Source organism: Uranotaenia lowii, chromosome 3 (assembly GCF_029784155.1).
Source record: "Uranotaenia lowii strain MFRU-FL chromosome 3, ASM2978415v1, whole genome shotgun sequence".
Taxonomy (NCBI): domain Eukaryota; kingdom Metazoa; phylum Arthropoda; class Insecta; order Diptera; family Culicidae; genus Uranotaenia; species Uranotaenia lowii.
This window is the reverse complement of record NC_073693.1, coordinates 162,759,616-162,774,190: the sequence shown is the minus strand read 5'-3', so window position 1 is coordinate 162,774,190 and position 14,575 is coordinate 162,759,616. Positions and strand designations below refer to the sequence as shown.

At 39.5% G+C, this 14,575-nt stretch overlaps 1 protein-coding gene across 3 annotated transcripts in view; it reads right to left on the bottom strand.

Moving 5' to 3' along the window:
• Nucleotides 1-1,170: 1,170 nt before the first annotated feature.
• LOC129751298 (uncharacterized protein DDB_G0283357) overlaps nt 1,171-14,575 on the bottom strand; it is a 361,153-nt gene continuing 347,748 nt past the window's right edge. For all 3 annotated transcript variants that reach the window (XM_055746721.1, XM_055746723.1, XM_055746724.1), the window contains 5 exons: nt 9,413-9,728; nt 3,710-3,878; nt 3,411-3,650; nt 1,907-3,357; nt 1,171-1,547 (listed from right to left, as the gene is read on the bottom strand). In XM_055746721.1, the coding sequence (XP_055602696.1) occupies nt 1,237-1,547; nt 1,907-3,357; nt 3,411-3,650; nt 3,710-3,878; nt 9,413-9,728 (2,487 nt within the window). In that variant the 3' untranslated portion in view covers nt 1,171-1,236. The remainder of the gene's footprint in view (nt 1,548-1,906; nt 3,358-3,410; nt 3,651-3,709; nt 3,879-9,412; nt 9,729-14,575) is intronic.

The following is a 14,575-nucleotide window of genomic DNA, read 5'->3' as shown; positions in this document are numbered from 1 at the left end:
CAAATGTTTAAGCCATCTAAAAACCACTACGAAACTATTAATCAAAAATAAATGCTATCTATTCTATTGCAGTTTGTTTGAATATTCAGTTAATGCATATCGATTATGTTACCCAATCTATGTCATCTACGGAACTATATTGGTAGTAGGTAATTGATTTCCAACTAAGTTTTTTGTTAAACCGAATTCGTAAACAACAACCCAAGAACAGCTACAAACTAGTTCACTTAAATATTTCACTTGTTTCTCCTTCACAGTATAGTTATTATTGTATCATTCCAGTTTCCACTATAAGAATATCTACTCTATCCATAATACAGAATATGTTATGGTAAAATGTATTTAAGTTTTTGTCGTTCGGTTTTTATTGTATTATTTTCTCGAGTTCTCTAGACTAACTAAGAGGAAGAGACTAGCATTTTGGAGGTTAAGAAACGGGTTTACTTTCGGGGTAGAGTTTCTACAATCTAATGGATGGATGGACAACACTACAATTCATAGTATTTCGAATTTTGTTTTTTTTTTGGTTAATTTAAAAGTCGTAGAAATATGTCTCTGCTAATATTGAAGAGACTGGAGTTAGTATTATTTTTTTTCTAGAATTTCAAATTACACGACGGAAATAAAGTTAATAACTTCCAATTCAACTACGATATTTACTTTAAATAAGGTACGTTCTAATTTCATTTGGTTTCAAAAACTTCAACTACGTATGGAAAATGTTTGTTTTTTAAGGTATTTCGATTGCAATAAGAATGGTCGACTAGTTCTGTTGGTTACTAATTAGATTAAGGTAAGTTCGATTAGCTTCACTCTTTTATTTTTTCCTGGGATGAATCCTCCAATAGGTTGAAAATCTCTCCCAAAAAAAACTTTATTCTTTCACGGAGGGTTTTTATAATTTGAGTGAATCATTATTTTAAAAAATAAAATCCAATGAATCCAATTTCCACAAAGAAAAATGCATCGATTCAATCGTTACAATCATCCAATATTTAATCTAGTTTTGTTATCACGTGAAACTCTGCTCAAAATTTCAGCTTAAATAGTATAGTAATACGGAATGTAGGAGAAATCACAACGAAACGGAAGTCAACTTACACCGATAAACTTAACGATCACATACGAGCTCCTAGGGATGTCAGAAATTCAGAGAAGTAAAATCGCGAATAGACTCTGAACCATATCGAGTATTATGCGTTATTTTGTCACCTATAATTACAAACCTGCACCAATCTAATTGTCGGAATCGTTGAGCTCATTCAACTCGACGCTCTGATCCTCTAGACTTCGCTTGATATCGGCCAGCGTGCTCATAATAAGTCGTTGCTTGGCCGTTTCCGCGTCCAGTGAACCGTTTGCTGCAAGCGTTTGCTGAATCTGCTCCGAGCTTCCCCTGTCGGCTAGCGGCGTTTGAGTTCGACCGGCAGCTACGGCTGGTTCGTGTCCCGAATTATCGACAGAGCAAGAGCTTTCGAGCTTTGACTTTGCTTGCCGCTCACGACGGAGCAGAGAGATTCGATGAAGGAGAGCTTTTTTCGAGAGTTCTGAAGTGAGAGAGCGTGTAAGAAAACGATAAGTTGCTAGGATGAGTCGATAAAATAATATTTATTTTTACTTTGAAAATAAATTAAAAAAATATTTCAATCAGAATTTAGATTTTAGAATAACTTTCAAGGATTAAGTTACTCAATCCGAATTATGTCTCATAAATTTTTATTAAGTCTAATGACTCTAAGGTCAGAATTTATTTCCAGTCAACAGAGCTTAATTCGGATCTCAGGAAATCGTTCCAGATTTCTGTAGAATCTGAATGGCTGCTTCGTAAGAAATATCTTACGTGGGAGGTACACACCCAAAAGGCTTAAAACCCCAAAAATAACATTTAGAAAATGAAAAAACTCACCTGGATCTGCATCCAAACTTCGCTGAATTTTCTCGAACGTCGAACTGCACGTATAGATTTTCCGCTTCAGGGGTTCACTCTGTGGACAGTAACTGTCCTCGGTCAACTTGTTCCCGATATCCACGGATCGGAACGACATTAGCGGACTTTTGTGCATGCTGCGCTGTTTCAGCTCACTCTCGTTCAGTGAACCCGAATAGACAACAGCCCTGGGGTCATCGACCCCGGAATTAGTTCCCGATGGAGCATGTATCGTGTGCCGGAAGTTGTTCAACTGTTTCCCTGTAATACTCTTCCGGTTCGAGACGTTCTCTTTGTTGGATTTGTTCTTGCAGTGGTTTTTGTCCAGGTTTCGGCTTAGATCGTCCGAGTCCGAATCAGATACCAGATCTTGTTTGGGACTCTGACTGCGGAATCTTCTTCTAACAATGACGGGGGATCTGGGAGGAACAATGTTTCGATCGTAGGCCACAGATTGTGAAGATGTTTTGGCACTCTTGAGGTCGTTTTCATGGTCACATTGGCGCTTTCCAATTTCGGGACAGTGATTCTGGCTGATGAAATTAGTTACGTGGGTCTTACGAGGAATTACTCGTGTATTTTTCGGGCTGTTCGGAGCAGAGATAGATGTCTCGTAACGGATTACCTCGAGACGTTTGTTTACAATAACACCCTCAATTGGGTTCAGATCGATGCCGTTTTCAGAGCACTTCTGCGAACAAGTCTTAGCCAACTCCCGTTTAAGATCTGCTTCACAATTACGAAGCATTTCAACACGTTTGTTAGCAGGAGGATTGCAAATTCTTCTCGGACTACAGATTGCGGCAGGTGGTTCCTTGACATCTCTCAACTCTTTGGTGCTGTTTGTTTTCATAGAAAACAATATTGACTCTGCTTCATGAATCAACTGTTTGTATTTGACATCTGCCTCCAGATCAGCTTTCAAAAGCGCTTTCTCACTTTCAGATATCGCTAAGTATCGACTTTGCAAAGAATGTAGCTCAGTGAATGTCAACGAATTACATCGATTACCCAACGGAGAGCTATTTGTTGGTGTCCTCTCTTCCGATTGGTTTCTTCTGGATGTCATAGGAGTTCCGCCAAGACTTCGACAACCTCGACTTATGCTTAAACTTCCACTCGCCGACATTCCATTCCCACCATCAGCGGTCTTCTTCCTAGTTCTGACCAATTTTTTGCGTCTCTTAGAACCTCCGCTTTCACTGTTACGTTTACTTCGACTTTTGTGCCGTGAAGAGGAACGTCGCTCGGGGAAGTTATGATAGGAACAACTGCCGGTATGTTTGTAGTTTTCTTTATCGATGACTTCCTGTACCGATCCCGTGTCGATGAAGTCCAAATCGAGCAGGTCGTCAGTGTCGCATTCATCCCCTGCATCCTGACCAGTGTCAATGTCCGATGGACAATCCGTAGGATCCGAGTCGCTACAACTGTAAAAAAATTGTTAGTACATTTAATTTTTAAGAGAAAGTTGAACATTTACCTCAGTATATCAGTCTCTTTCTCATAGTGGTAACTTTCGTCAAACTTTCCCATCATCTCGTTCAGCGTGGCGTCTTCGTCACTATCCAGGTTCGAGCAAAAGGTTGTTGCCTTGCTGTCCAGCCGGGAAACATCGCTTAGGCCAATCATCTTTTTGGATCCCCTCGGAGTGAGTAGCTTTTTGCTGACTACCTTCTCCGTTGAGGAACTGGAATCGCTGTCGGATAGGGCATTGAGTTTTCTAGAAATTAAAGATAATCTTTAAAAAAAATGATTCCTAGAACGTGAACACTAGTATACTTTGAATCCTTCTTATTGTCGTCGGTGCCACTGCTTGACTTAATGCCAGATGAGGTCGATCCGGAATCCTGGTCCTTGCTTTTGTGGGTAGAACCGTTTGTCATAGAGCCATCCAAGGTTGTGAGCCAGGGATTTGTTCGGATGCGACAACGTTGTCGAGGCGAGGGGGCTAATTAGAAAATTGCAAAATATGAGTATAAAGACAATATCGCATACAGTCTAGAGTCCGACAATAAATAAAATAATACTGAATACAATCAAAAAAGACTTAAGTACCAATGTGTCGCTTATGAGTTTTGTACTTAAGCTTTTTTTTCCTGCTCTAAGTATTAAATCATTCAAGATTACCTAAAGGATCCAGAAGTGAGTTGAAATCGGATTAAAAACAAAGAGGATCAACTCAAAAAAGAATGTTTATAGGCTCATCAGATATTTTTGTGGAGTTATTAGGTATATCATGAATGTCATAGTATTGTTTTGGAATATTATATTTTGACTCCTATGAACTTCGATTTTGTTGGGAATCTGGATACGCCACAGCAGTGCACTGTGCTCACGGTTGGCAACAGTGCTTGCAGACCTGCTAAAGCCACATCAGCAAAATAGTTAGTAGGGATTGAAATCTCTATATTGTAATACAGCCTATATTACGTCCGCACAAAGTATATTTTACCAGTAGGTAAAAGAAGTATTTATCGCAGTTTACGTCGTTCGCGTTCTTACTTTTACCTCGGTCACAACACCGTAACAAATGTCGTAACAGTGGCGACGAGTAAGTGAAAATTAAGAGATTTAGTGAAAATTTAGCGAAATAATCTTCACTTTACACATTGCGGACGAAATACGAGATTACTCGGTTTTTTATTTTATTGCCGCTTCTATCCTACACTAAAAAGGATAACTCAATTGTTATGAATCTTATAATAGAACTTGATTCTACAGAACTGTACACAACACTTCTAGTAAATCAAAGAAACTAATTTTGTAAAATTTTGTCCCGTAATTTCTAAGATAAAGTATCCCGAATTTTGGTGTTGAACGGCTTAGATTTCTTAGCGGTCCTTAATGTGTTAAGAGGCGCGTCGCCACGCGGAAATATCGGTGCACTATGGAGAACAATAACCTCAATCTGCCTTCGGAATTCACAAACGCTGGAGAAGCTCTAAAATCCTGCCCGCAACACCACGGAAGACAAAATCATTCCCAGCAGTCGATATTTGGTCACCATGGTCAACAACAGCAGCCACGCTCGATCCCGTCGGATCCGTACTTCGCCCAACTTCTCCAACAACAGCAAGCTTACACGACCCAAATGCTCCAGCAGCAACAACACAACTGACACAATTCCGAAACGCCCTGTTATCCATCAACGTTCAGGTGCCCTCCAACCCGGAAATCATTCTCGACTCTTTGGCGAACAACGTGAAGGAATTCCGTTTCGACCCATTGAGCAAACCTTCGCCACGTGGTCTAGGAGGTACGATGATCTCTTCGAAAAAGATGCTGCAAGGCTTGATGATCCAGCAAAAGTTCGCCTGCTCATGGGAAAACCTGGAGCAGCGGAGCATGAGTGCAACGTAAGTTTCATCCTCCCTAGGCAACTAAAGGATTTTAACTTCACAGAGACATTGGACAAACTAAAAGCCATTTTCGGTTCCACTGAATCCGTGCTCAATTGTCGTCACCGTTGCCTACCTCTGAAGAAAAAACTAAATCAGGGCTACACCTCCTATGTTTGCCGCATAAATGAATCTTGTGTCAAATTTGAGCAGCAGAAACTATAATCCCCCGCCGATCCTGTGTCTTGAGTTCTCCAGCGTTAGGGCAACGGACTTCGCTTACTTCCATAATTTCAAGCTTGAGGCGGCTAGCTTCTCTAGCAGGTTGAGCCAGCTTGCCTTGTTGGGCAAGGGTTAAAACGTTCCAAGTTCCAATTCGTGTCCGTGTTTTCATGCTAAAAGTCGTCGCCAAAGTTCCAGGTCGGTCATTTTATGAATTGGGAGCAGTAGGTTGTTAGCCTAAAGTCCCTATCCCGCGATGGGGCTGCCATCTTGGACTTAGCTGACAGGAGCCGCATTTCGTAAATTCAATAGGTACGCCAGTTACTCGGTCGTTCAGGTCAGCGAAATCGGCATCCGAAGATCGGTTGCGATTCCCTCTGGTAGAACTTTTGAAAGATGGAGCTAAATTTGCCTGGACTCCAGAATGCCTTCTTTGGCATCTTGGCATCTTTGAACAAATTTAAAAAAAAAATTAACCTCCAACTTTATGTTAACACAGTGAGGGGCTCGCGATTATAATTGCTGTAACAAAGTTTCACAAGATGTTGTTCGGTCGAAGATTTCGCCTTCAAACTAACCATGCCCCCCTCAGCATCTGCGGTAGCAAGTAGGGCATATCGGTTTACCCCTCCAACCGACTTCAACGATGGGCCCTGGCCCTGGCATTGGGCCCATTAACCGGAGAGGTCCAGTTGGATGCGCTCCAAGAGCTTGCGTCTGGCTCACCACAAGACCGAGATGGAGCTGATCACAAACCTGATTTCAGCACAATCAGGGACTATTGCAGCTGCACCTTGCGCGATCGAATCCAAGCCTGCGATTAAACACCTCGGGGTGATGATCGACAACCGGCTGAGCTTTACGGCCCACGTCGACTACGCCTGTAAAAGAGTGGCAATGGCGACAGCAGCCTCCTCACGGGCCTTGTCGAACAACTCGTCGCTGCAGCAGAAGAAGAATCCTGACGAGTGTGACCTCGTCCATTTTGCGGTGCGGCGCGACAGCCTTGAATAGGCAGTGTAATCTACAAAAGCTCTGCGAGTTATCAGCGCATACCGAACAGTGTCCTCGGTAGCTGCTGATGTTATGGCGGGGGTCATGCCTTTTTCGGTCCTATTGAAGGTTCTTCCCTTGAGTTTTAGGCTTGTCGAAACTGCAACTCAAAAAGATCTCGTATTGAAGCGAGTGTACCAATACACAAAAAAAAGCTGGCCCCTTTCTTAAAGGCCTTACTAGACTCGAAACTCAAACCATTATACGATCGCACTAAGACACACTCAGTCTCTGCCAAGGGTGCATAATGTTCAGCGATCGTTTGGTCATTCCATCGGAGTTTTGCAAACATCGCCTGAACCAAATCAACCATGGGTTTCCAGCGAATAAAGGCGATAGCTCTTTCGGACGTTTACTGGCCAGGGTTAGATTCCGTTGTAATCTCCTATGTCAAGTCGTGTCGAAATTGTGCCGTTGCTTAAAAATCCGCTCCAATTTCGAAACCGTCACTGTGGCCGATTCCGAGCAAGCCATGCGGAAGGGTTCACGTCTATGCTGGACGTTTGGATAGAAAATACTACCTGTTGGTCATCGACGCCTTCACCAAGTGGCCTGAATTGTTGAAACACATCGTATGACATCCATCTCAACAATTCGCATTCTGAAATATCCGTTTGCTCGAATGGGTATGCGAACTACACACGTCAGCGATAGTAGAACTCAATTTACCAGTGAAGAGTTTCAAACGTTCTGCTTGGAAAACAGCATCATCCCTCCACAAAGCAACGGTCAGGTGGAACGCTTTGTAGATACGTTCAAGGTGCAACCAGAAAAGGAGACAAGGACAATCGTCCGAGAACCATTGGTCATCTTCCTTCTAATCAATCGAAGCACACCAAACCCATCGGCACCAGACGGGAAATCTCCAGCCGAAGCAATGTTTGACAGATCAATTTCAAACTAGTATGGAATCAAACTACTACCGCCGCGCCGCCGGAACCAGATCGATCACCTTACTATAAAGACCTCCACTCGCAAAGATCCTTTGCGAACTCGTTTTTGCTAAAATATAAGCCATGAATAAGTGGAACTGGTTCCCGGTTGTCACCGGAAACTGCGCCGAAAACCAACTTGCCTCTGAGCATCCTTCTCGATGCTTGGAACCTCCCACGTTTGCCTTCAACCAACAAGTTTCCAACATAATCTTCGCCAGTGTCAACACAGAATCCGTAGTCTTTGCCATCATCTACGCAGAAAACTGTGGTTGATGTTCACAAGTCGGAACTCGAATCGTCAGCCATCACCTTCATCTTAGCTTATACCACCATCTCCGGAACCCGTATCCGAGCCGAATCCTCTGAAACTAGCACATCTATTTCAAGATTTCAATCTGCCATCCAAGAACAATCAGCCGTACAAGTGAGTGCCACTAAGATCTTCACGTCCCCGAAGAGTTCCGAAGAGGTTCGACTCGTACCGGCTAAACTCAGAGGGGAGATGTTGGGACCCTGGATACTCCATATTGTAACACAACCTAGATTACGTCCGCACAAAGTATATTTTCACCAGTAGTATAAGAAGAACCTATTTTATAGTAGTTTACGTCGTTCGCGTTCTTACTTTTACCTCGGTCACAACCCCGTAGCAATCCTATGTGGTTTATCTATAGGTGGGGACAACCAAAAACTTTAGTATTATAGTGTTTTCGTTTATTGGCAGTGGCAACCTAGTTACCCACGGGTTTTGCCCTAACTGCTGTTATTACGTTCGGTTATTAATTCAGAAGTCCACTAGTTTTGCCCGAGATTTGAACCTCAAGCAGGCGGTTGCACCCCGTAAAAATTGTCAGTGTTTGGGGTAAGCATAAGGGTGAGTATAGCAACCATATATTTGCATCGTCCCGGGTAACGATTCTGTTTGTTTATTCAGAAAAAGTTTTGCCCCGCGCGAGTGGAGATAAACGAAAACGGCATTAGTTTGTTGTATCCATACAGTTGTTTGTGAACGATTGGGACGTAACGCGACGCTATCACGGAGTCAAGTGTTAAGCGCCCAAATGTAGCCATGGAGACTTATAAGGAGGAATGTTTGGGACGCAAATGAACTTGTTTATTATTTAGAACTAATACCGTCGCCGTGCTGCGCGTCAGGAAAAAAACCGTAAATGAAAGAGTGCTTTGATTATGATTTATGAAATTGCATGGAACATTGTATGCCGTCGGTAAATGGCGACTCCAACATCGAGACGCTCATGAACGATTGTGACGTAGCAGTCAAAACATTGAAAAAACTGATTCTCACACTCGTGCAAGGGTACCCTTGTCCTCACCTATAGATAAACCACAAAGGTAGCAATCGTCGTAACAGATTTGAATTTTGATACACAGTTTTTGTTAATGAAATTTGCCAACTTACTTTAATATGAGGCCCTCAGTGCCAAAGGGGTTTAAGTGCAAAAATGGTCGATTTTGAGTTAATAATGTCAAACGGTTTTTCTAGTTAAATAGTATTTTTGATATTTTTTTTCTGATTTTTTGAATTTTCAATATACCTTTACGTTCGGCAGGAAAATTCAAATTCTCGAAAAATGTATGGAAAATGACCAAATAAATCAACTAAAAAGCGTGTTTTCTCGAAATTAAATTCTATGCGATAATACCCCTTAAGCTTCAAAGGTATCATATAGAACTTGAGAAATTTTCCAAAACCAGAAGTAAAATTTTCCGTACATGGTATAGATAACTTGAAATGAAACTGATGAAAGTAATATTATTATGATTCTGGTAATTCAAGATTTTTGGTATTCAAGTTTCTACATAATTGTTTAAATTTGGTTTTCTCCACGCACGCTTTGGTCGCAATCAACAGATTCACCTATAGGTACCTACTTGAAAATATTCATCACATCTCAGAAGAAACGGAAACTTACATTCAATACTCCGGTAGTGCTGCATCCCAAGATTCTTCTGCATGACCGGGCTCATGGCAACTGCATTTGTCACTCCGGCCGAGGACGGATGCTGTTGCTGGAGGTGCTGCTGTTGATGGTGCTGTTGTGATAAACCGCCATTGCAAACAGCGGTGCATGAATTATTGTTGTTGTTGTTGCTGCTGCAGCTACCACTATTCTTGAGTGCGGAAGATGACGACAACGAAGACTTTGCGCTCGAAGAAATAGGTCCTCTGGTCGTGGGACCAATTTCGGAGAAAGACTCCCCGGAACATCTTCTCGGCGATGCACAGGGCTGCAAAGGAAGTCGAAAAAGGATGTGCCCGTTAGATTTCATTTGAATTGAATGGGAAATTTTCAATGGGACCGGCTGGTAGCTAAAAGATGGAGGCAGATAATGAAAAACGCTGGAACAATCTCGTTCAATGACTCGGATTTGCACATTGTTTGAATAATAAAACCACCTTAAGGGGTTTTCGCGTTTTCAATTGGAAATAAATTCAGTCTGAGAATCAAACATTTGAAGATAAATTTTGACGGTTATTTTTTAAACTAGGTGAATTTTGTACCTTAGTTCAAAATAATGCAGGTAACGAAGAACTTATAGAAATTTTAATCTCTAGACCTTCTCCCTTATTTAATCTATTTCTTGACACACAGAACTCGTAATGCAGGGGAACCAAAACAAATCTCAACAAATAGTTGTTCCCACAAAGCCGGCATGTCAAGTTGACATCGACTTCATTAAATCGTCGACAATGTTCGCTGCTTCGTGGTGCAATAACCGCCAATAAAAGTTTTGCATTCACTTGCAGTAGCAGCTTTTGGGTTTTCTAGTTCGTCTTTCCTCTGTTCGCAATACTGCAGTTCAACTGTGTCATCCGGATGCACTCCAACACCGGGTGTATTGTGTTGATAACCATCGAGGGAAATTGAAAACGTCTTGAGCTCATGTACCTACAGGAGGGCGACGCGACGTGACGGATATTTAACTCCCGGTGGCACTTTTTTCTGCGACGAATGGCGAGATAGTCTGTAGTTGGTTTTAATGTTTTTATCCCGTCATAATAGTCGTTGGATTTGGTTAACATTAATTTAACATAGGAAACGAGATAGTTATTTATGCAACAAGTTGCAAAAACTATATTTTTTAAGCACGAAATGTACATTTTTGTAACGGGCCTTGCCGAGTTGTATAATTACAATGTGGGATGGAAATCGATTATTCAACGAGTTGCATACACAATTTGATGCAATTTTGGATATTTATCTTGAAAATTTATGATTAATAATAACAAGTAGCACATGTCAACAAATAACAGCATGTGCCAACGGCAGAAGATTTACGAATAAGTTGGTTTGCACTTGTCGACACTGAATTTAGTGCTGAAAAGTAGCACTTCTGGATACAGTTTTCAGTGTCGAAATGTTCACTTTTCAACACTGAATTGTGTAAAATACCCTTTAGAATCAAGTTTTTGAACATAAAGAAACAGATTGTAGTTTTTGTTTATTACCTTTTGACACTGTTTTTTCAGTAGGAAAAGCTGGCCTTTATGCAATAAAAGTTTGTTTTGAAAACAAAATATGTTGAAACGCGGAGTTGCAGAAAAATGTAAAGATTTGTATTTCGTTTCTGTAACATAAGACTTACATCTTATTTAATTGTTACAACAGTATGTTTATGGTATATAGAATCAGGGTTAACGAATACAATACAACTTTTACAGTTTTTTTGTTTCGATTATAGTCGTTTTACCATCTTTATGGCATTCGCGACTTTTATCAACGTTGCAGTTTGCGGATCGTTATTGAAGAACTTATCCGGTACAACTGTGTTCGAACTTGTGTACTCTTGGGCTCGAACTCGCGGACATCGGCTCAGGAGACAACAGACTTGCCAACTGAGCTATATCACAAGCCCCTTTTACAGTTTTTAATTTTTCAATTAGTTAAACACTTAAATGCTCAAAACATCTTTTTCTTGAAACTTCTTCATTTTTTTTTTATTGTCACATCATAAGGTAATGAGTTCCAAAAAGAAACACCTTTTACCAAAAATGAATCGCCGTATTTTGCGGTGCGTGCGTAATATTACTAATTTTCTTGACCGAGTACTTCTTGCGAATGTATTTCCTGGAGTTTAACCACTGACCACACTGACATGACACTTAGAACAACACTTCAACCATTTTCTGTCTAATTTTTCGATGTCAGATTTTGCAGGTTCGCAATACCGACGGCAGGTGGCGAACCTGAAAAATTTGACAAAAAATGCCCTGTAGGAAAAATGGTCCTGTTTAGCCCGATTTTATCGTAGAAATTGCCTGTTTTATTTTTAAAGCTGGGTGGCTTTTCCTAACTGGGATAGCATTTCTTCGAATCGATCGATGCGCACTCTGGAATCGACATTGCGTACTATTGGAAAAATTATCCAGAAAACGAAATCGAGTGTCAAGTCAGTATGGTCAGTGGTTTTACTGTCGATAAACTTATAGAGCAACATTCAATATCTCAACTTAATAAAATTTTCCAATGAACAGTCGATAAGATGACACTGGAGATGAGAAAACATAGCGAACACAAGAGTTAAATGCGACACGTAATCTATGAAACATTTGCGCTGAAGCTTGTAGCATCAGGAAATCACATATTGAAAAAAATGTGGATGAATCAAGCTTTGAAAGAGTCGAATTTTTGTTTCAATGCTTACTATAGAGTCACTCTGCGTAAAGAACGCAATATATTGTACATTTTTCCACATTGTGTTTTTAAAGTAGCATTCCACTTGTTCGGAATTGTAGAACGAAAACTATTTTTCGTAGCAGCTTGTTATACAGCAGCTCAAACTGTAAATTTTATTGTATATAATTAGTGATCGTAAATATTTTAAATGTGTATTAATAACTACAATTTTAGTTTCCTTGTACAATTTTAAGTGTTCTGTGTTTAGTGCGTGTTTGTCGGAAAAAGCAGTTTCCTAATTTTAAGAATTATGAAAGATTAACAAATGAAATTATGCACTTTTTTAGCCAACTTACTTATTCCGGTATTCCGGATTCGCTACTTTTCCACTGCTTTTATGGAGGTGGCCAAAAATGACTTGCAGAAACAACGTGGTATGGTTAAGCTCGAAAACTTAGTTCTAAGTAGGAAAATATTTAATTAGGAATAATCAATTGGTGGTATTTTGCATGATTACTCACGAATTGAAGTGTAATATATCCTGAGAAAATCCTCAAATATAACGAAATAAAGATCACTAACTTCAACTAGTTTCAACAGAAAATATTTCACCCTTGCTCGAGATCTTTCAGAAAAAATGTGGTTTTTTGTGATGTGTTCTAGCTTGTCAAAAATTATACTTGTCAAAGAATTCATGGGCGTTCGAGCGAAGAAGTTTTCTGGTGGGTTCATTTTATAGCAAAAACCAGGGGTTTTAACACCACTGATAATTTGACTAAAATCGGAAGCCCAAACTTATGCCTGTGTCTACAAAAACTATAGGAAGATTATTTAACGCAAAACTTTGGAAAAAATACAAGTTTTGTTGAATATTATGGCACAAGTTTTGGAGGGATTGAGTTAAAGCATGTTCTTTGAAGACCATTTACTGACTCTTGATAAGTCTTCATTAATCTTACTTGTGATTACTTCTACATTGCAGTCACTACCATTGAAGTACAGTTGAACACTGTCTGCAAATATATTTAGCTCGCAATGCTATAAAACAGTAGGTGGATCAAGGTGGTAATCAAGCAACAACTGTGCAGTCACGTTAACGTTTATAATCTACTCAGTCATTTTCAATCTAGTTATAGAGAAAAACACAGTACAATACAGCGATGCTAAAGATTATCGATGATGTTGGGGTTGTGCTAGATAAAGAAAATTCAGTTATTCTGATTATGCTTGATTATTCAAAAGGTGATACGATTTCTCATAAGTTACTCTATAACAAACTGATAAATTATTATGGATTCTCAATAAATGCTGCCAATTTGCTTAAATCTTATCTAAACGGTAGATCTCGAGCTTATTTAATAAAAGAGTATACTTGCGGTTTGTACCAGTTACATCTGGTGTACCTCAGCGGTCAATTTTAGGGCCCGTTCTTTTCACATTGTTCTCTAAAGTGTTTTCCGGGTTTTTGCTTATGAGTATAATCTTCGATATCTTTCCATTCACTTGTAAAACTTGTAGTAAGAATGAGTTCGTTAAAAATATGTGTGATAGGTTGAACAATGAACGGCCATATAAATTTCATAAATCTTAAATGAATATTGTCGAGTCTTATTGCATTAGATTTTATAGCAAACAGCGCATATTTGGTCTACAGTTACATCTTGAAAAAAGAATCTATTCAGGTGACTACTGGCCATTGCATAATTGGTTCTTACGTTATCACATGAGAAAGCTTTTGCAAAATTCTCGTTAATTTCGATGGCATTCATATTTGAAGAGTTGTTTTAAAAACTTTAAAACCAGTTTAAAAAGTCATTCAGTTCTACTTGTTTTATTTCGGCACAGATTTTGATAGAGATTTATTAAAGATTTTTTTTTACTATATTTTCTTCCTTTAGATTAAAAATTGTTTTAAATGTTCCTACGTACGTTAAGAGCTCACTGAACTGAAAAAACATTTCAAAACGCAATTCATACTGTATTAAATTTACACAATTGAGTAAAATAGTTTGGAACTTGTGATATAGCTCAGTTGACAAGTCAGTTGCTTCCTGAGCCGATGTCCATGAGTTCGAGCCCAAGAGAAACCATCGATTTCAGTTGCTCTGTCCGGATAAGTTTTTCAATGACTGTTTGCCATCTGCTTCATTGAATGACATAAAGATGTTGAAACGACTATAATCGAACCAAAAAAAAAGTAAAATAGTGTGCATCACAAATTCCAAAATTCAATCTCAACTATAAAAAAGTTTAAATTTCAATAAATTTGTTTCAAAATAATATAAAAAAAAATAAAAATATTTATAAATGATTTTTTTTTTCTAAAATCATGTTGGAACATGTTGAAACTGAAACAAATTACATAACTAGAAAATAAAATATGACCGCACAAATATATATATATACTAGCAGACCCGGTAAACTTCGTCTTACCATGTTCAATTTGGCGTCCATTTT